We start from the raw sequence: 22511 nt of genomic DNA on the forward strand, positions 1-22511 counted from the left end.
AGTTCCACTTGTTACAGCAGTCAACAGATAAAATAAACCACGGCAACCTTGATGATGTCTTTTGGTATTCAGTCTTGTTTGCGTCACTGCAGTGCCAAATCATCAACCATCTCCTTATCGGTGCTATGCAATATTGGACAAATTGCCATCTTTGACAGAACAGGAATCTTTGAAAAATGGTGGTGATGCAGCAGCAATAGCAGCAGAAAGTGTAGTAGTAGTTCTGTCCCATGGGAGCTGAACCCAGGAGAGTGAGGGCAGAATTGGGCTTATTGAGACTATTACCAAGCTAGAGTTTGCCTTGCAGATCTATCAAAACAGAAGGTTATTAATGTAACTGCACACTGAGAAGAGCACACAATTATATTCAAAGCTGGCGCAGCGTTACAGCAATGCTAAACTTGGGAGGTGGAGATAATACAAACAGTGGGATAATGTCACAACACACATTTCAGCCTTCCCCCCACTCTGACAGGTACCTATGCTGGGAGAAGGAAAGGAGTTCCCTCTGCTGCTCCAAAGCTTAGATAGGGGTTTGCTGGAGATGGGAGCAGTGCAAAGTTCTTGCCAAGGGAGTGTGCTGCTGGGAGGGGGGAGGTTGAAATTCACAGTTCAGTTGTGTGTCTGATTCTCCCTCTCCCCACACTTTGTGGTATGAACAGAGATGATTAAAAGCAAGGGGTAGATGTAGATCCCAGCTCTAGGGGACATAGCTGCCTTATACCACATCAGACCACTGGTCCATCTAGCAGATAAGTATTGCCATCTAGCAGATAAGTATTGCCTCCACTGACTAGCAATGGCTCTCCAAGGTTCCAGACCGGAGTCTTTCCCAGTCCTATCTGGAGATTCCAGGGTTTGAACCTGGGCCCTTCTGCCTGCAAAGCAGATGCTCTAGCACTGAGCCACCACCCCATCCACAAGCATAGGGTCAGAGGAAGCTGCCTTATACTGATTCAGACCATGGGTCCATCTAGCTCCGCATTGTCCACACTGCCTAGCAGTGGCTCCCCAAGGTATACCTTGGAGTCTTTCCCCACCCTATCTGGAGATGCCAGGGATTGAACCTGGGACCTTCTGAATATGAAGCAGATGCTCTACCACTGAGCTGCAGCCCCATCCCCTTTAAGGCACCATAATTCATGGGAGGGTGTGTTTTGTGTCCTAAAAACCTAACTTTGGTGCAGCTGCACATTGGGGCCCGAGTCAGATTATTTGTCAATACTTTACATACAACACATTGAAGCTATTTCCACGATCAACAGAAAGCAGGCTAAGGGGGCTTAGCCCATTTTCCAGGGATCGTGGGAACCACCGGGCTTGCAGGAGAGCCTGGTGCTCCCAAGGCGGCTAGCCCGCCTAATTCCCTCTTCCCTCACATGAGTAGACCCCTGGCTGCAAGCAGCGTCCTTGGCTCGGGGGTCTCTCTAGGATGCCCCACATGCTTGTGCGGGGCATCCTGGACCTTTTGGGAGCTGTGCGGCCCCTGATCTCTGCAGGCCCCCGCTGGCTCTGTGACAGAGCCAGCAGCCATGTGGGCGGCTGATCCGGCTGCTCATCTGTGGGTGTGAGATTGTGAGAAGAGCTTCATTATTTTCTTACTAGATCCAGATTGTTAAACCATATGTAAATGTGAAGATTCATGCGGATACATTTAGAGGTCATGCGGGTACATTTAAATGCTCTGCGGCACCAAAAAGGTATCCAGCCACAGCATTCTGCTCCGTTCTTCCATGCTTATTTTGACCAGAGGAGACTAGGCAAGCAGATTAGTGGAGGGATGGGGAAGGAGATGCAGTAGCTGCATTCTTGCTTACTGCCTTGGTGCACTTTCGGGTTTATGATCTGGCGATTCGGAGGTCACAGAGACTGCGGACAGTCACTTCTAAGGGGTTGTGGGCCCCATGCAAGAGATTAGAGGTGTGCACAAAACTGGTTTGCCCAGTTCGGTTTGAGTCTGAACTGCACTTGAGCTAGACCAGACACGTTCAGTTTTGTGCACCACTGAACATCGCCCGGTTTGGCTTGAGTTCAAGCCAGTTGGGGGTTCTGACTTTTTTAAAAAAGGTTTTTTTTAAAATGAACTCACCACCTCTGAGGGCACTGCCAAGGCCATGGGGTGGGGGTGTCCTCCAGAGGTACCCCCTCCCCACACCTACCTCCCCAGTCCCATAAAGTCCCAGTTAAGGCAGTCTTTGGCCCATTTTGGATCTCTGTGTAGTTGTGGTGGCCATTTTGGAGGCTGCAGCTCATGCGCAATGGACACCTGTGTGACCAGGGAAATGCAGGTGTCCATTGCGCATGTGTGGTGGCTTCCAAAATGGTTGCCACATCTACATAGAGACCATAAACAGGCCAAAAACCATCCAAACCTGGCTTTTATGAGACTGGGGGAGGCTGGTGGGGGACTTCCAGAAACCTCCTTCCACAGCTGCAGCAGGCAGTGAGTTCATTTAATTAAAAAAAAAAAAAACAGTACACCCCGAACCTGCCCACAGGTGTGTGTGTGTGTGTGTTTCAGCTCGAGTTCGAGGTGTGTGTTTCAGCTCGAGTTTGAGCCAAACCCGAGCAAGTTCAAGCCAAACCTGGGCAAGTTTGGTTCAATCCTGGCTTGATGCTGAGCCCTTGGACTGGGTCTGTTTGATGTTGAGCCAGTTGAAATTCAAACTGGTTCGTCAGATATCCCTACAAGAGATGTGTAGGGGATTTCCCAGGACCTTTGCTCTTCCAAGCAGCAGATTAGGGAATGTCTGGGTTCAAGGTTTGTTTCAGTAGGTCCTTCAACCAGCGATGGGTCCTAGTAGATGCCCAGTCTTACTAGGTGCTGGCAATAGTAATGGATGGGCAGAAAAGACAGATGGGCAAGGAAGAGACAGAGAATGGTTTAAGCCATTGAAGCCCCACCTGCCCACCATCCCAGCCTCCATTTTTATTCTTGGACTTCACCTGATTATCTACAGTCATATCAAGGCTCCTTTCACAGGGATCATACATGGGTGTGGATGGTGTGTGTGTGTGTGGGGGGGGAGGATACTTTACCAGGTCTAAAGATCCAGGGCGACCAGCCAGGAGTGTAAGCACAGTACTGTGAAGAAGAAAAATGTGTCTAAATTGTAGCCTTGACTATCAAAACACCATTATGTCAATCACTGTAGGTGATTCTGAAACATAAATCCAAAACTGCCTGCAGTTTGGAAGGCAAGTAAGTTAAATCTGACCCCACTCCAGTTGAGTAATTCAGTGTAAGGTGGATGAAGCTTTAATTAGATGTAAATTTACACATGCCCAGAAACCCACTTGATTCAAACTGAAGCTTATTTTATTATGCAAAATTACATTTTTAGCAGTTCTTTGTGTGATGTCCATGCTAATTCCTTCCTGGTTTAATTTTTTTTGAATTAAAATAATTGAGCACTACTAATCTACTAAAACACTCTAACAAAATGGGTTCCTCCTTCCTTTGCAAACTGTTAAGAAACCAGACATCTGTAGCCAGGATGAATTCAAACCAATGTGTTTGTTGTATTCTATCCAGTTATTGTTTGCAGTTTGTTTGGACATTTGTCCCAGTGGGGATCCTGTAGAGAGCGTGTGCAGTGGCACACCTAGGGATTTTGGGAGCCTGGACCTAAGGGCTTTGGAGGTGCCCCCCTCCCACTTTAGGGAAAGCTGGAACCTTTTTTTTAACCTGCTCTTTCTCCTGTACCTAGCCTCCAGCTGTCTTGGAGGTCTGCAGCCTGAAGGAAAGTGGGTGGCAGGCAGTCAGCATGACAAAGGGGTGAGACACACAGTCACCGAACAAGATGCATAAAGTTGTTTGCCGAGGAGGAAAAGGAGCCAGTCAAGGGAGGGAGGAGAGTCCACAGCAGTGATGCTTGAATAATGGAGACTTGGGGCAGGGTGGGGGCGCAAGGCATGTGCCAAGCTGCCGAGGGAGGTCTTGGTTGGTTGGAGTGCTCAATGTGCTCACAGGCGCTCAACGAAGTGCTGTAGGGGAAAGCAAGCAGACTCTACCGGCATGGGCTGAGGGAGGATTAGGGGATGGGTGGGCATAGTGGGGCACGGCCTGACTGCTGCATTATGGGAGGTCCAGCTGGAGAAGGCATGGCAAAGGGGCAAGGTCGGTTGGGGATCCACATTTTGGGGTGTGGGTGCTTATGCCACAGAAAGACACCACATTTTATTTTTTATTTTATTTATTTATCAAATTTGTACACCGCCCCAAACTTTCATCTCTGAGTGGTTAACAATAGACTCTGGGCGGTTAAAAATAGCGGCTCCTTTGTGTTCCCTGCAGGGAACAAGGCAAGACCCGCTCTTCCTGCAACCTGCTCAGATTCTGCAGGCTTGCAGGTTTCCCCCCGGGACATTTGGAAGCTCACCCCCCGGACTCAAGAGGCCATGGATGGGTGCCCCAACTCCAGGGGTAAGAGCATCTCTGAGCATGCAGGTGGAATCGGAAAGGAAAAGGGAGGGAATGGAGGGAGAGAAAATGGAGTTATTGCTGAATAAACCTTTAGTTAAATCCACATAAGATTTCCGTGTGTGTTTGAGGGAAGCAGCTGTAAAACAGTGTGGAATTTGTCACTCTCTCTGGTCTCCCCACTTTCCCATTTCCCTAGCCTCTTCCAACTCTGCTTACCCTTTCTTCCTTGCATATAACTCCTTATATCTGTTAAGGCCCTGAGTGAATTCAGCTCCTAGCCTTGACTCTCGTTCTCTCGGTGACTTCCTGTGATGGCCCCTGAATTCCCCATGTTGATCTTTGCTACCCCCATTCAGTAAGTGCTCAGAAATCTGAGCTAACGAATCAGTGGCTACAAGGGTGGCCCACAGCACTGCAGTGCCTGAGGCAAGGCACAAAATGCTGGCTTGACCCCTGCCCCTCGTGTGGGCCAGCGCCCCCTTTGAAACCAACCCTTCAAGCTTTGAAGGTGCATGGCGGGAGGGAAGATTGCCAGCAGCCTCCTCTTCTCTCCTTGTGCTTTTTGCAAGCTCTGCAAGGAATCTGAGGAGAGGCACTTCTTGCAAAGCTTGCAGGGTTCAGATCAATCCCAAAGAACTGCTCTGATGGCAACAGCAGAGAGCATCTTGCTGGCTTCCAATATCACCCTGCCTGAGATGACCACCTCACCTTGCCTCATGAAAGGGCCACCTCTGAGTGGTTAGCTTATGCCAGTCTCTCTCCTGCCATTCTAATACTGGTTCACACAATTGTTCAAATTTAAGAACATAAGAACAGCCCTGCTGGATCAGGCCCAAGGCCCATCTAGTCCAGCATCCTGTTTCACACAGTGGCCCACCAGATGCCGCTGGAAGCCACAGGCAGGAGCAGAGGGCATGCCCCCTCTCCCGCTGCCACTCCCCTGCAACTGGTACTCAGCTCCATCCTGCCTTTGAGGCTGGAGGCAGCCTGTAGCCCTCCAACTAGAGCCGATGATAGACCTCTCCTCCATGAAGTTATCCAAAACCTTCTTGAAGCCATCCACGTTGTTGGCTGTCACCACATCTCATGGCAGAGAATTCCACAAGTTGATTATGCATTGTGTGAAAAAGTACTTCCATTTGTTGGTCCTATATTTCCTAGCAATCAATTTCATGGGATGACCCCTGATTCTGGTGTTATTAGAGAGGGAGAATAATTTCTCTCTATCCACTTTCTCCACACCATGCATGATTTTACAGACTTCTATCGTGTCTCCCCGCAGTTGTCTTTTTTCTGAACTAAAAAGCCCCAGGTGTTGTAGCCTTGCCTCATAAGAAAGGTGCTCTAGGTTCCTGATCATCTTGGTTGCCCTCTTCCCCACCTTTCCCAGTTCTACAATGTCCTTTTTTAGATGTGGTGACCAGAATTATACATAGTACTCCAGGTGTGGCCGCACCATCATTTTGTATAAGGGCATTATAATATTAGCCATTTTATTTTCAATCCCCTTCCTAATGATCCCTAGCATGGAATTGGCCTTTTTCGCAGCTGCCGCACATTGAGTTGACACTTTCAGATCCCATCAGCATATACTTGAAGTTGGGTTTTTTCGTCCCAATGTGCATCACTTTACACTTGCCAACGCTGAAGCGCATTTGCCATTTAAATCTTGGTTTAATGTGGATGATCAACATTAGTGTGATTGTGCGAACCCACTTCAAAATTGGTTTGTGGCCCAAGAAGAATCTGAGATCTTGGCATGATTTATTGTGGCATAAGTTTTCATAGACTGAGGAAGTGGGATTTATTCTGATGATGTTCTGGAAGCTAAATCCAAATAATTATGGTCAGCAAGTCTTGTGAGTCTGGGGACACCCATTACCGAAAGGTCACACAAACCTGGTAGTGGTATTAGTCATAATTGAGGCTATTCACATGGGCAGCTAAGCCCAGGCTTGGGCAGCGCAGCCTGGCCTTAGCTGCCTGTGTGTACTGCCGGGATCAAGCCTGATCCTGGTGCTGCCTCAGCCCCAAGCCCAGGAATTTACCCCAAGCTTTAACCTGGGTTTAAGGGCACGGGCATGCTCTTACTGTAACTCCAGGTTCAGGTTCATGTGTGTGCATGGGCCACAAGCAAGAGTGGCAAGGTGCAAGCTGGTGGCAAGAGTGCCTGGCTGAGAGACGATCCGTCAATGCACCGTGTTCTTGGTGTGGTGCATTGATGGATGCTGGAGGACTTCCTCCTCCAGCTCCCTGCTCTGCTGACTCTGGTGGTACCACTCATATGCTGTGATGAGAGGCAGAGCCTGGACGGAGAGGGAGATCGTGTGCAGAGAGGCAGGCAGGCAGGAGCCCTGCTGGTATTTATGGTCGTGTGCCTGACCTTCTTGTTTTCCACTCTCCATTTCCTCAAGTCATGAACATTTCCATAGCAAAGTTAGGGGGAGAGGAAAAGTTTATATTGGATGAGACTTCAGGTGGATTTATAATACCAGTTCATTTACAAATGTACAACTGAGCAGGTATTTCAGAGGACTGGGGGCAAACACACACAAGACTGCAGCAGATTCACAATAGTGGCACCATCCATGAAATATCTACCAGTCAGCTCCAACATTATGTTCTCTTTCTATAGCCCAGTTTCAGTTGCTCTTCTTTTTCAGGCAATATACACACACTCCTTACTCAGACTGGGCAATCACAGCATCTTCCCACTCTGTAGGATCACCAGGTGGGGGCAAGCAAGGGGGAAGAGGTCCTTCCATGCCATTGGTTATTTGCTTCAATCTCAGTTGCCTTTCTGTTCCATCTTCCCAAGGGCAACCTAGAAGCCCAACCAGTCTGGGCGAGGCAGTTATTTCCTCACTCATGCATTCTGATCTCCGTGATCAAGTTGGATCTTCTTTGAGCAAGGAGAGTTGCCAAAATCTCATCACTGGGAAGTTAAATTTACTCCTGATTTGCAACTGTGGATAACTGGTGTGTGTTCTTTGTCAGTAGATCGACTGGGGTTTTGAATGAGAGCCAGTGTGGTTTAGTGGTTAGAGTGTTGCACCAGGACTGCGGAGACCCAAGTTCAAATCTCCATTCAGCCATGAAATTCACAGGATGACTCTGGGCCACTCACTTATATCTCAGCCTAACCTACCTCACAGGATTGTTGTGAGGATAAATATAACCACTTCTTCCACCTTGGAGGAAGAGCAGGATATAAATGTAAGAAAATAAATACCTTTTCCAACAGAGTGACAAAGAAGAGGATTTTTAGTAGGGATGGGCAAAACATTTTCACGCTGAAACATTTAGACTCAAAACAGGCCATTTCGAGTTTGGGCAAAAACCCACCTTTAAATAAAGGGCCTGTTTCGAGCTCAGAACAAAACAACCCCATTTTGATTTGAAATATGTCGATGTTTCAAGCGCCATTTTAGAGGCCTGTTTTGCTCTTGCTGATTGGTTTTCTGGCACTGGCTTGTGATCCTATGGGGGTTTGGGGGAAAGGTTAAAAAAAATTTAAACTGCCTGCTTGCTCATTTCTTTTGCGGATTGGGTGGCAGGTAGCGCCTATCATGCTCTACTACCGAACCCACTTTGGTGTCTGCAGGAGCTACCCATGGGGAACAATGGGGTGTTTTTTTTTTTTTTTTTAGTTTCCCCATTGTTCCCTATGGCCAAAATATTCCAAACATTTTGAATTTTTTTCTGTCTGAAAAACCAGGTTGACTGCTGTTTCATCCATCTGTGTTTTGCTTTGAGCTCAATACAAAATGCAAAATCCATTTCGTGCACATCCCTAATTTTTAGTGCTTTGGTCCAATGCTAAGAAACTATATTGTGAAGAAGTATATCCTTAAAAGTGTGTGTGTGTGTGTGTACATGTGTGTATAAATATATAATTTTACTATTGTTATTAAGGTTTTATTTTTGTTTCTTGTTCTTTTTGATTATATTATTATTTTATGTTATCATGCATTATCTGTATTTTTAAAAAATGTCAGTCCTTAGGTCAGGGCCAGCCTTGGGTCCTCAGAGGTTGTTGGATTATAACTACAATCATCCTCAGCCACAATGGGCAAACATCTGGAGGCCCAAGGTTAGGAACTCCTGCCTCAGCTCATTGAAAGGGGTAATTTGGGCACCTTTGTCACATAGCCTGATTTTGATAATCACTTGATTCCTCAGTAGTGGCTCACTATCTTACAAAAAAAGTTTCCAGCATGGTTTCTTGTTCACTGAGCCTCTAGAAATTCAGTGCATTCATTTGCATCTGGTTGCCAAACCTCGTTTAATTCCTATTATGTTTTCCCCTAATTTCGCCTATTTTTTCTGATTAGATGACACATCCTCAAACATGGTAATCAGAAGGAACTGGAAACCCAAGAAATGAGCAGCCATTGTGAGAAAAGAGATGGTTGATGGTCATTAAAGCCCAGCTGAGCAGCTCCTCCCAGTACAGAAAACAATAGGTCATGTCAGGTGCAATAGAATGTGATCGCAGGATTTAAAGCAAAGGGGTTTGCCAGGGCCACGTGCTCCAATTACAGAGAAGCAGCAGAAGCGTCCACAGATTAAAGAATTGGACAACTCCTTCAATGAACAGCAATGCAGGAAAACTAGATAGACAAAAGCAGCTGCAGATGATCATTGCTTAACTATTTCGTGTCTTGAAACTGCTGATGAGATTCAGAAGAGACTGCAGCATATTAATGAGAAGGTGATGGGGAAAGTAAAAGTAACCACGCTTTTTGTTTTAATGAGATACCATGTATTTTGTGGCAGACATTTGTACCTTCCTTTAATCGTGTGTGTGTGTGTGTGTGTGTGTGTGTGTGATGTGTTAATAACTGTCAACAGAAATGTACTGATAGTATTCTATGGGCAACTGGAACAGAAATTTGGAATCTATTCAGATTTCAACATAATAATGACCTCTTCAGTAGGTCACCCCTGCTAATTTGGCAAAGAGGCACCTTTTAATGTGGTGATTCTCTTTATTTAGCAGGGGGAGAGTAACTGGCCCTATCCAACCTCCAGTAACTTTTGCTGGTGTCTATCTTATGTTTCTTTTTAGATTGCAAGCCCTTTGGGGGCAGGGATCCATCCCATTTATTTATTATTTCTCTGTGTAAACCATCCTGAGCCATTTTTGGAAGGGCAGAATAGAAATCAAATAAATCAAATAAATAAATAATAGCATATAATTACGAGTATGAACCCACATCAAAATGCTGCATTCTGTCCCTGGAGGACATATATTATATGAGCCTGTGGTTGAGCATGGTGAAACCCCCCCAAAAGTTAGCAATAAAGACAGGAGTATCTGCTCTAACAGCTCTAAAATGTACATATGCACATTTTATTTTTTCTGATTTCCATTTTTTGTTGGGGTGGGGGAGCTCTTTATCCAACCATAAGGTTTCAAGGGTAAGCGGTTGGTGAGGGGTCAGTTTAATGTTTTGATTAAACATTAATGGAAAATGTTTGTGAGGTTGTGAGAAGGAAAAAGGGTGGTGGAATAGCTTGTATGTAATGGTGAATGGTGTTAGTTTATTGTGCAAGTATATAATTGATTTAGTTTTTTAGCTTACTTTCCTTAAGGAACGTAAGCTTATCAGATCATCCAGCATTCTGTGTGTACGTGTGTGTGCATGGCCCCCCACCCATCAATTTCGCAACATCTGGACCAATATGAATCAAATTTGCTACAGATGTAGGATACATAGGAACACCTCAATGGTGTAGTTTGTGATTATGTCATCCACCGCAATTCAAGTTGGCAGACATGTGAATGTTTAAGGCTGAAGTGGGCTAACTTGTGAAAATGGTAATTATCAGTTTAGATTATAGTGAGAGGGAAGTAGGCAGATTAGTTCTTCCCAGAACAACTTGTTTGTCTATATACTGTCAATCCAAAAATGGCTCAGGGCAGTTCACCATAAAAATATAAAACCATTTAAAATATTAACATAAAACTCATTGAAAACCATTAAAACCACTTCAATCCTATTACAAGTCAAGCTAAAAAAATAGTTTATGGTTGCCTTGAAGGCGTACAGGGAACCTCATTCCCACAGGAACCACATTCCACAAACTAGGGGCAGTCACTGAGAAGACCCAATCCTGTCACCACCATCCTGTCACCGTGTCGACGATCCTGTCACTGTGCAGCCCGAGCTTTCACAGAGTCAGGTGACCAGAGCATCTGGCAGTGGAGAAATCCTACAATGCACCGCGCTCCTTGTGCAATGCATTCATTTCAGGCTGGGCTTCATTTCCCCTGCCTCAGGATGGCTGTGCCACTCACTGCAGTGCAGCTAATTTGGGTGTGCAAACGAAACAGCCGAAGACACAGCATGGATGGTTTGTGGAGAAGGTAGGTGAGATCCTGCCTTCTCCCTCACCCTACCCAGGACCACATGCAGCAGTCATGTGAACAACCTTGGGATCTTGCAGAAACAGAAGCTGTCTTAGATCACCCAGACCTAAGCCATTCAGGGTGTTAAAGTATATGTGTGTGAGAGAGTACACAGACAATGCTCAACAGATTCACAGATTCAGTGTGAAACTTCCCCCTCTGTTCCTCTGGAGAGTTCACACACATGCAGTTGTTTTTATCTTATTTGGGGGTGTTACCTAGATAGGAAACATGTTGCTTGGCCATCAGCAATGTGTTTCCAGTCCTAAATAGAGCTTCCAGAACAAAGGCATGTGACTTTAAGTATTTCTGATCTTGCCCCAAAGTGAAAAAGTGAAAGACATTTGGCCACTGTGTGAAACAGGATGCTGGGCTAGATGGGGCTTGGGCCTGATCCAGCAGGGCTGCTCTTATGTTCACTTTGCTAGGAGCCTAAGTTTGGCCTATGTGCAATGTGGACCACTGCTTTTGAGGAGTATTTCATTCATGCTTCAGAAAGAGAAAATGTTTTGTAAGAAATGTTTTCACTTTTTCTCAAAATTTCCATGTTTCCCCCCCAGCTCAGGCTTATTATTGAACGCAGCCTGTCCTGTGAAGAGCCTATGATAACCATCATCTCTGAAATCAAACTGGTTGGGAGTATAAGACACTCACTTATATAAGTGCTCCTTATTTTTGAATAATAAAACCCACACACCTTTCCCTGTGTTATGATACTTGAGATGGCTAAAAGCTGCATTTATGTAAACATGAATTATCCCAAACTACACATTTGTGTGAGAGTTGTGTTTTTTGTAATGAAATTAATATTGCTAGGGAGAATCTATCCATGATGGCAGTTACAAAACTGATCAGAAGTAAGGAAACCACGGTATACCTATGTGAGAGACAATATCTGGCTCATTATTTCACGTTTTCTTGGAAATAATAATGAGATTCTACTATGAACTTAAGATGAGGGGACTTAATAAGGGGAGCAAATTAAAAATCCTTCTTAAGATGCTGATTTTGCAATAACATTTTTCATCCCTAAAATTTAAAGAAAGTAGATCACACATTTTGTATAATGTTCATATAATATTAAAAGCGTTCTTCAAAAATGACAGCTGTTTTCCACCTCTATCTTTCCAAAATACAGACAAAAAAAATTGCCACTATCCAAATACTTTGAGGGACTCAAAGCTCCATCTGCAGGTAAAGGATGGCCAGAATAGAACATGCACAATAATGTTATATAAAGCAAGTCAAGAATATACATTAATTCAGATACAGGAATGTCATAGCTCACTAATCCACATTCTACACCACTCAGAAAATTGCTGAATTTTCTGATTGGGATTGCCATACGGCCTTTTCAGGCTCCAGTAATGGCCATTTGATACAATCCACAGAATCAGTGTGGTAGAGCTTTCCCTGAACTGTGCTCTTTCAGGTAGCACATGTGAGGCCTTTAAATGTTATCCAAGCCACATGAGAGCAGCATTTCTGTAACTGGACACAACTGGGATGATATTTAACCATGCTAGCAGGGTCGACAACACAAGTCCCAAACACAGAATTGGTACCCTCCCAAAAGGTAGGTAGGTGTGTGTGTGTGTGTGTGTGTGTGTGTATTCATTCCTAGGAAATACCAACGTATTTGGCTTTTGCTCGTTGTCAGGATGCCACGTTACTTGGTTGCCCTTGTGGCCCTATGGAGTCTGGAGGAGGGCATGGCATCATTCCTTTGGGGCTCTTGTTCCCTTCAGGGGACAGCAGAGGTGAGAAGGGTCTAGGCTGGTCGGTCCTGGTGGGGTTGAGAGGGCAAGGCATGGAGAACTGCAGGGAGCAGTTTCAGGAAGACAGCTAGGTTGGACAGGACAGGAAATAGGAAGCGAGGTCAGGAATGGGGCGGGGCAGGAAGTAGGCTTTAAGCCCTGTCAGCACTCTGGGGCATTGAATGACAAGGCAGCCGATGAGGAGGGGCTGCTTCTGAGTATGGGACCTGGGAGTTCCCCAGGAGAAGGAACTGGATGAATGCCAGGAGGACGACGCGTGTGACAAACTAACCTCCTCCCCTGGCTGTTCCTGAGGCTGACCTCTGCTGTGCCTACCCAGTCATTCTGGGTTTCAAGAAGCCCATCTCGTCTCCTGAGGGTCTGACACTTATGTGACTGGGTGTGTGTATTCAAAGCGGTGATTATTTTTATATTTAGCAGAGTGAGAGAGCGAGCGAGCAACTGTCCCTATCCATACCCAGCACAACAGCTGACATCTAGAGATGCACTGACACACAGGATGGATGTACTGGTCCAGCAAGAGAGCAGCCTAACAGAACTTCCCAACTAACTGTGCTGGTGCAATGGGGAAAGCAGGAACATTTGATGCCCTCTCCTTCTCCAGGAATCTCTGTGTGCCACCCCAAAATATGTCCTTGAAGTTCATGCAGTCCTTCCTGGGGAAGAAGAAGGTGTTAAAAATGGCTGCTTCTCCACTGTACCAGTGTCGTGAGTTGGGAAGTTCTGTTAGGCTGCTCTCTTGCTGCACTGTTGCATCCTTGTATGTCAGCCAGCATCCTCCCAGTCCCAGTGGATGTTGCGGGTACCTTCTATTTCACGTTTCTTTTTAGACTGTGGGCTATTTGGGGGAGAGGGAACCATCTTGTTCTTTCCCCACATAAACTGCTTTTAAAACTTTGTCACTGAAATGTGGCATATAAATAATGCAAATATTGTTCCAGCCATCTGGGAGCTGCTCATGATCAGCAACATTTAAAAGGCCTGAGTGCATGTGTCCTGGGCGGGGGTCTGGCTGCATCAAATGTTTGCATGCTCTCCCCTGGGGGAAATAAAGCACCTGCTATATGTAAGGAAATAACATATCAGGGCAGTTTGCTAGAACTCTTCTCCCTGACACGTTCTTTTTTTCCCTAAATATGGGATCCCTGCAGCAGACAGACAGACCTGCGGCCTGAAGTGGGACAGTTCAGGAAAAGCTTTAGCGCTTGATTCTGCTGACTGTAGCAGCTTAAGCACATGGGGAAACTGTCACAGAACTCCTTCAGCACCTGTCCAAGCTTGGATCTTTAGCATGGATTGATATTTTACCATGACACTGAAAAGCTTCCTTGAATCAGAGCTGGTTGATGTTAGCACAATCAAATGTCCAGGTTGGGAAAACCTTGGGGGTGTGATGAAATCATGATAGATATTAAAGGAGTGGAGAGGCAAATGAGAGGCTGAATTCCAGAGAGTTTGAGAAAAAACATGCAGGGATATCTGCTGTCTGACTCTGAATGCTATATGATCTGATGGTGGCTACCGTGTTTGAACTGGCTTTGTGTGGTCACTCATTCATGACTCTAATAAAGGTTTATTCCAGGACAGAGCCTGCAGGGAGGATGACCTCCTTTTCTACTTGATGCCAAAGTAACTGAGAATTTGTGTTCCAGGAAAAACAACAGAGTCCTGTTTGTCCTTCAAAACAAACACATCCCTTGTAGCTTCAGCTTTTATGGCATTGAAGACTATCAAAGAATGTAAACATGTATGCACGTGTTGCATGCCATTATCTGCAAATCAATATCCATTTGCATTTACACATTTGATCCTAGAGCTGCCTACAGTTCTAGGGAACTTGGCATAAGAGGAAGAAGTGGAAAATGGAGTGGAAAGGAGGATGAAAAAGGAAAGAAAGGGTGGGGAGGAGGCGATGACGAGAATCTACTTAGAAGGGAAACTGAATTTGATATGAAAAGTTTCCATTGCATCTTCCAGGCCAGAAAGAGGTAGCTGTTGTTGTTATACTGATGTGTCACTCTTCATTTCAGAAAAGAAGAGCCGCCTCCCTCACTCCCTCCCCTCCAGGCACTGATCCCAACTTCCTTAGCTGTACCATTGCTATAGAGTTAGGTGCTCCAAAACCAATCTCTAGGCCCAAGTTACTCGCCCCCCCAAATAAAAAAAATTGTTCCTATTGTTTTGCATCTTTTCTGCCTGTAATATAGAAAAATGCCAAAGATATCAACCTGTTGATGCTTTTAAAATGTTGCTAAGATGGTCAGGACCACATCTGAAAACTCTGCACCTCTTGGTCGAGGGTGTGAAGGGTGCATTCGCCAGCTCTTGTCTATGTTTGTGGACTGAAACTAGAGTGGAGAGGAGTGCGAACAAATGGACTTTGAGAACTGGAATACTGTATTCTGTCATGGTATCCTGGACTTCTCAAAGCTACAGTCTCCAGATCTAGATGTGACAATTTGAAAGGTACAGTTATATTTAAGCGAGCTGTAGAACATAACTTTATCAGTTTTTTAAAAAATGCACCAGAGACGCTGTATCACTAAGAAAGCCAGTAACTTTACTGATTCGGCTGCAAAATACAAATTATACCTTATTTCCAGCAGGAGAAACATTTGAAATTTTCCCATTTTATTTTTTGTTCACTACAGACAGCTGAATTACGTCCCTTGAGATATACAGATGTGATTTTAAGTTCATTATAATGTCTTGTCATCTAGTGGCGACAAAGTCCAGCTTATGCCGCTGTGAGCCTCTAAGTGTGTTATTTCTTGCAAAACACTTGTATGCTCCCATGTACAGGAGGAGTCTTAATTATCGCTGATTTAATGGAAACAAATCCCCAGAAGAAAAAAAAAAGAATAGAAGCAAATCATCTGAAGCAATCCAAGTCAAATGCCTAATGGTGTAATGTAGGCCCTATGTTAGTGACTCCACAGAGGGCAGTGATGCTGCAATCTTCATTTGTCATTGAGCTGACCTCTTTGAATCAAACTGAGGTATGGGTCAGTCTGAGGTATGAACAGGGATGGGAAAGCCAACTACCTGGTTATGCTTATAATTAAGCAGATAATTTGACACAGAAGGTATGTCACCCAATGCTTTGGATTGCTCCACATCTTTGGTTAAAATATATTCACAAAAGCCTGTTATGTTGACACTGAAGCATTCTCAGGCAACACCAGTGTTCCATCAGTCCTTCGATGGACCTGTGAGGGCAGGAAATGGAGGCCACAGTGGTGAGGACATCACTGCAGGTGGCATAAAATGGGAGCAGATGAATTATGCTGTGTGTTTAGGCAACAGCCTTTATTGAGGTTTCAAGTGGCTTTTTGAGGCAGGGTGACGGGGTGGGGAGAGACAAAGCATTTGCCTTCTGGGGGAAGGAGGAGAGAGAGAAAAGAAAACCACATTGTTATAGGTACTAAGAAGATAGGTATATGGGTTAAGACAAATGCAAACAATAAAAAAGGGTTCTTGACATTCTTGAAAACAGTATAGCAGTTGTTTTATTCTTGCTTTAGCTTTACCTGAAAAAAGCTCTGAGAAACAGCAGATATCTTTATATTAGTCATTAAAAATTCTTAAATTCCATTTCTGGGGAAAATAGAAACCATTTGGTTACAAAAACAACTTTGAAAAAACACAGAAATTATTTTAAAAAGCTTCACTGGGAAAGGCATCAATGCATACAATATACAAAGGTGTGCAGATTGTGTATATCATATCATTGTCACCAGCAATTAGGCGTAATATCTTCATCAACAAGGCCTGTCCAAAGAAGGACCAGTTTAGCAATGACAAGAAAGGGTGGAGACACCTTTGAAGGCATCTCACGTTGTCTATACCTTTGTACTGCCTGGGTTGAAGTCAATGTTAATACTCTTTTGGGGCGCTGCCCCAAACTGCTTAAATAGAATCACACAAATAGCTCAAAGTAGCTTTGCAATGCAACAGGTTAAGGAACAGATAAAAGGGAGAGCGAAAGATAGACAGCTCAGGTTTTTAGAAAGTGACATCACCATTAAAAGTTGTGCTTCTTTATTAATTAACTTCATTTACAGTTATGAATGAACCTCACTTTCTTGCCCCTATAGTTTAGCTCAGCCCAGCAACGAAAACAGGAGGGAAAACTGGTGTCCATTTTCACACGATTCAGTTCTGTGGCTACATAAAAACCAAGGTCAGAATTGTGAGAGATTGCCTAGTCTAATTGTCCGAGCTTGCTTCCATGGTACCTCCCTGAAAATAGGTATGATGTGGAAACTACCATTACTCTTCTACTCCCTTCAAAAGCTAAAGTGTTCTTGTTTTGTTGTATTGTTTCTTGGGTAGTTGAGGCAACTGTAAGGTAAATTATTCATATGGCTATTCTTAAAACCCAGAAGACTGATGCCATCAGCTTCACTGACAAAGTACTTTCAACAATACTAATCAACCAAAGGATGTTTCTTTTGACAAGGTACAGTTGTGAAATATTTGCATATTTAAGACACATCAAAACTGAAAGTTCCCAAATGGAGAGTGTGAGGGAAATAGTTTGGAAACCTGATTTGTGTTTCAAAAATGAATTATCAGCCCCATTCTCACTTTCTTTTAATTCATGCGTATCTTTTGTCAGTTACCTATTGGATAGATGCATCATCAGAATAGTTTTCTGTACCAAGAGTAAGTGTGATAATGTCCTAGCCTCAGCATGCTCCTAAGATTTCCTGTACCAGCCAATAAATACTTAGGATGGGACAAAGCAACTGCTGAACCAGCACAACATCACAAACTATGAAACAGTGGCTGGGATCATAGGCAGGTATGCTAATGCAAATGTATACTTTCAGGCAGATATCTTGGAATAACAATGATGATGATGTAAGAAATATGGTAAGCTTCATCTGTATTGATCATATTTATAATTGGTGCCTGCTAGAATGGATGAAACCTCAGAACAACTTGCAGGGAGTGGCACTGACCAAACAAAGCATTTATACAGTTCAAATTCTTATACTGAACATTACAAACAGCATATGTTAACTTTTTGAATGTCAGATGACTGAGTGGTACAAATGGCATAAACTTTGCTTGGAACTCAGGACTGGTATTGCTGACTAATGTGACGTGCGCTGCAACTATGATTGTTTATGGATTATATCTATCTCCATTCACCATGCATTTAAATGGGAGACAGAGCTACTTCAGGAACAGTCACATCACCAGCTGTGGTATGGAATGGAAATGTTAGAGAGGAATTACTCAGACTCTTGTTTCTGCTCTTTCTCAAGCAAGAACATGTGCTATATCAGCTTGCAGAGCTTAACTTGAGACCCAGTTCCTCTGGCTTCAGATTAGGGATGTGCACAAGATTCACATGAATCAATTTGAATTGAATTCACATTGATTCAACTGAAACATTGAACAGAGTGGAGATCCGTTCAAATTGATTTGAGTGCAAATTTTGTGCACATCCCTAGTTCAGACCCAGACCTATTGTGAGTGCCAGAGCTTACGCCTCGGACAAAGCAAAGCAAAACTAACGGCAAGAGTTAGGCTGACCATGCACAGAGTGTCTCTCCCTCACTACTAGCCCAAGCCATTATGAAGTAAAGCTGCCTGGCAGGCTTCAGTCCCAGTAACTTTCTTTGAGAAAGAAAGGAAGAAAGAAAAAGAAAGAAAGAAAGAGAAAGAAATTAACCACTAATTTTTAACATTACAGAGGAAAGGTACACTTTAAAATGAATGGCACTGTCTTTATTTTTGTTGAAGAAATTCTGTGAGGTCATACACATGACCGCTTGGCTGCTGCTCTGAAGGGCTGTGGGGAAGGCAGGAGTTTGGCCATTCTTGCCTAGCCGCACACCCACATGTGGAGTGGCAGCGTGGAGAAGGTAAGAGCTGAGAGTGGGAGGGCTTCCCCCTCCCACATCCCAAGGTGCCCTGCACCACAAGTGTGGCTGCTCCTTCTCCCCAGCTTGCTGCCGGAAATGGTGGCAGGCAGGGGGAAGCCTTCTGACCCAGCGGCGATCGCCTGGCAAGGTTAACAGCCAGGGCAGAAAGTTGGGCTAGCGGGGGTGAGAGGGCCAGGAGTGGGAATGAGCCACACACTCCACACAAGCAGCCTAGCCCAAGCTGGGCTGCCCTAGGCTGCTCATGTGAATAGCCTTCGTGACTGCATAAGGACCTATCTAAATAAACATTATACACTAATGTGTATAACTTCCTCCTGACTTTTTTTTTTTAAATAAAAAAAGAAAAGCAGCCTTGAGAGGTTGTTACTGAGTGGAGGAGTAGCAGAGCAGTAGCACAGTAGCACCTCTGCTAACTTGGGCAAAGAGGCACCTTTCAAGGTGTTGATTCTCTTAATATTAAGCCGGGGAGAGCAACTGGCCCTGTTCAAACTGCAACACAACATCCCTCCAGTGGCTGTTGCTGATGTATTTCTTTTAGATCCTTTTAGATCCTCTGATTAGATTAGATTAGAACTAATCTAGAGATTAGATTAGAGATTAGATTAGAACTTTTTGTTGTTGTTGAAAAGTGGTATTATAGGTAGAAGGAGTAGTAGGAAGGATGTGCTGAACCCCATGTTTTTCTGCTCAAGATGACCCATCAGTTACTATTTTCCCCATTGTGGGAAAATATACCGATTTGAAAGTAGCACAGAGCAGAAACTGTACAATGATGTTCCTTCTTGCATGGTGGCAAAGTACTAAGTCCCATGAAAATAATGGTGAAGCCATAAAATTGGTTAGAATTTAAGGCAATCTTTCACAATGGGGCTGGTTGCTTCACAAAACAAGCATCTGAGCAGAATCATGAAATCTGGCATCTGTTATTTACTGTGAGGGATGGGATATATAATCATAACTTGTTGATGTTAACATCAGTACCAATGTCAACTCAAACAATTCTTTTCTATGGAGATGGTTCACACATTGTGCTAAGAGTCAACAAGTGTTGAGTGATGAGTAACCAAATAGTGGACACGCATGTGTGAAGCAGCATTCACACCTGACGTTTACAATCTCCCTGAGCTTTAGAACTGGTGGCTTTGACTATGACCTATCCTCCATGACTTTGTCTAAGCCAGCACTGATATTCTGCTTTTAAATAAGAACCCATCTACATTTCCTGAGTTACTATTTCCTAGGATTAAAGAGTTTTCATTCTGGGATACCAAGTCTTTGGGAATAACTCTTCCTTGGACTTTTATCTTCACTGTCACTTCTCTTTGAAGCTGCTTAAGTATACGCCTCCATTTTGGGGAATTTGGGATCCTACCAAGGTGCATATCAGAGCAAATCAGGAAAGGATGTCAGTTTTGATGAATTTACGGAAGGAGGACAAAGCTGAGCCATGTTGTGATCTAAACTGCAGAAAGCCACAAGATACGCAAGACATAAATAAGGTGAGAAGGGGGCCTTTATCTTGGTCAAATGAGCAGACCAGTATGATGGAACTAATCAGTATATACAGTGGATCACAAAATTGATTATAGAAGTGTTTGAATGATATGGGCTGCTATAGGAAGGGAAAATTCTAATCTTCTGCAGATTAGCCTTCAACAGCTGACTTATTCTGTAAAATGTATGCAGATTAAAAGGAAAACCAAAAGAAAAAAGTTACTTAAATGTGCAACTGCACAAATATAATTCCCCCACTATTAAGATAACAAAAACTTCTGCTATTACCATAATTATTATATATATTAGAAAGCTATACACAAGCATGTTAATTTCACAGATTTTTTTAAAAGATTCTTAATATTTTATATAATTAGAAATACACATTTCAAAAACAAAACTTCTGCAAAGAGAAAACAGTTATCTTGGTTAGCAAAGCATGGAGTTCTTCATGGCTTAGGGTAGTGCTTTCTATACAAAAAAAGTCCCCTTTTGTTTTTTTCAGGGCTGCTTAAAATATTGGCGAAGCTATGACGGGGGGAAAAAACACACATTTTGGCTTAAGTAGACTCCAAAAGCCATAATGCTTTGCGAACTCTGTCTTACTTTTTAATATGAAAATAAGGAAAATGTAATTTACATATTTTTATATTTTTTATTTAATAAGTGATGCAGGCCCAGAGTTTTAAAAATTAAATAGGTTAGCCCTCAAACTAATTTTTTTTTTAATTTTTTACAAGTATGGTCCTCTTTTAAAAGTGTTTGATCCATTTAACTGAGTGCCATACTCCAATGATATGCCTTTGTGAGCATTTCAGATATATTAGATGACCTCGATTTTTTCCATCTTTTTTTTTTCTTGGTCACCCAATTTCTGGGTCTTCCAAAACATCTGTACATTTTCTATATGTTGCATAACAGCTGCTTTCTCTCTCAGTAAAGATCTGCCACACTGGGCAAATGTTTCCTTTTTTTTCCTTTTTGTCTATTTACATGTAAATAACGTTGAACCTGCAACATGACACTATCTATTGTAACATATATTTTGCAAGGGAGCACAACAGTGAAAAGAAGTTAACCTTAAAACCTATTTTGTACAAGTGTTCTGTTGTACAACTCAAGTGCGAAGCTTATCTCAGCATTGCTGTTTTATCCTTAATATGGTATCACTGAGGCAATTTAAAAGTACTTTTACAAAACAGAGTACCTGACTTCCCCCCACCCCCGCAAACACAGCACATATAATGCATATCGACCCCTCCCTCCCTATTCCCCCTTAAGGTATAGCACACACACACACTGCAAGGAAAAAAAAAACCCCTAATAGCTAATCATGTTATCATGTTGCCCATCCTTCAGAGAGCCTCATGCGCTTCACAGAGGGACTTTCCCTTTCGTCCGGCGAAGGTCTGGTGAGTCCAATGGGCGAGTGGAATTCGTTCCGGTGATCCTCTCGGTCGCTTCCATCATACGAACTACTACAGCTGCTCAAGCTGTCAACAGGAGATCTCCCCGCCTCGTGGCGCGTGTGCTGTGGGTATCTCGAGGGTGTGGTGGTGCGATCTCTAGGAGGAGAAACAGGTTCTGACTTGATGTTGAGGCTTTGAGTAGAAGGCAGGGAGAGATTTGCATTCTGAGATAAATGAGTGCTAGTGCAAGCTCTGTTGGAGGAAAGGAAACCCCGTTACAGACTGAGTTGGCAGAGGGCCCCCAGAAATGCACACTCACACAACACATCAGCCGAACGATTCACAGGGATCCCGGCACACGCCAAGGACAGGAGGCAGGTTCTGACAGCAAACTGGGCACAAGGGGCAATGACAGGTGCCTCTGAACTGAGAGATAATCTAACGGTGTTTCTGGAAAGCAGTAACAAGCGCTGGAACAGTGCTGTCTCAAGCAAATGTTACTCTTTTCACACACTTCTGCAGCCTTTGGTTGTCACTCCCAGTGCAAATTCATGCCACATACACAGCTGGGTCCTGGAGTGATTTTTCTCAGCGCCACCTGCTGGCCAGCTCTTGCATTCCATGAGGAACCACCATCCGCCAAAAAAGGAGTGACGAGTTGTTCATGCAAGGCACAAGCTGGCCAGCAGGTGGCACTGAGAAAACTGTCTTAGGAACATGCTGTGAAGGGGCCAGAGCGAGAATTTGCACTGGGAATGACTTCAAAAGGCTGTGGAAGTGTGCAAAACGAGAGTAAAATTGTGCTCGGAACAGTGCTGTTCCAGGACTTCAAGATAACCTTCTTGGCTTGTTCGATGATATCACCTTGGGAAACTTTTGGTGCTGAAAAGCAGGGTACACATTTTATAAAATAAATTCATGCACCTAGGCTTGCAAACAAGATGAAGTTAATTTCAATGTACCATGTTAAATATTTGCAGCCAGACTCTGAACTGTTCAAAGCACGTCAGCTTCTTTCACAACTGGCAACTGCATATGTGCATGTATGTGTGAGTGCTTCTGTTAGAGGGATGTACTGTAATTCAACAA

The 22511-nt window shown here is 43.9% G+C and overlaps 1 protein-coding gene and 1 non-coding gene across 26 annotated transcripts in view; both read right to left on the reverse strand.

Moving 5' to 3' along the window:
- Positions 1-1046: 1046 nt before the first annotated feature.
- On the reverse strand, positions 1047-1124 carry TRNAM-CAU (transfer RNA methionine (anticodon CAU)). Its single transcript has one exon. It is a non-coding gene; the product is annotated as a tRNA-Met (tRNA).
- Positions 1125-15158: 14034 nt separating this feature from the next.
- MEF2C (myocyte enhancer factor 2C) overlaps positions 15159-22511 on the reverse strand; it is a 256797-nt gene continuing 249444 nt past the window's right edge. For 22 of the 25 annotated variants that reach the window (XM_053293566.1, XM_053293568.1, XM_053293555.1 and 19 more), the window contains one exon: positions 15159-21674. In XM_053293566.1, the coding sequence (XP_053149541.1) occupies positions 21353-21674 (322 nt within the window). In that variant the 3' untranslated portion in view covers positions 15159-21352. The remainder of the gene's footprint in view (positions 21675-22511) is intronic. The other 3 variants (XM_053293571.1, XM_053293569.1, XM_053293570.1) reach the window with 1 other exon arrangement.

Source organism: Hemicordylus capensis, chromosome 2 (assembly GCF_027244095.1).
Source record: "Hemicordylus capensis ecotype Gifberg chromosome 2, rHemCap1.1.pri, whole genome shotgun sequence".
In the NCBI taxonomy this organism is placed as follows: domain Eukaryota; kingdom Metazoa; phylum Chordata; class Lepidosauria; order Squamata; family Cordylidae; genus Hemicordylus; species Hemicordylus capensis.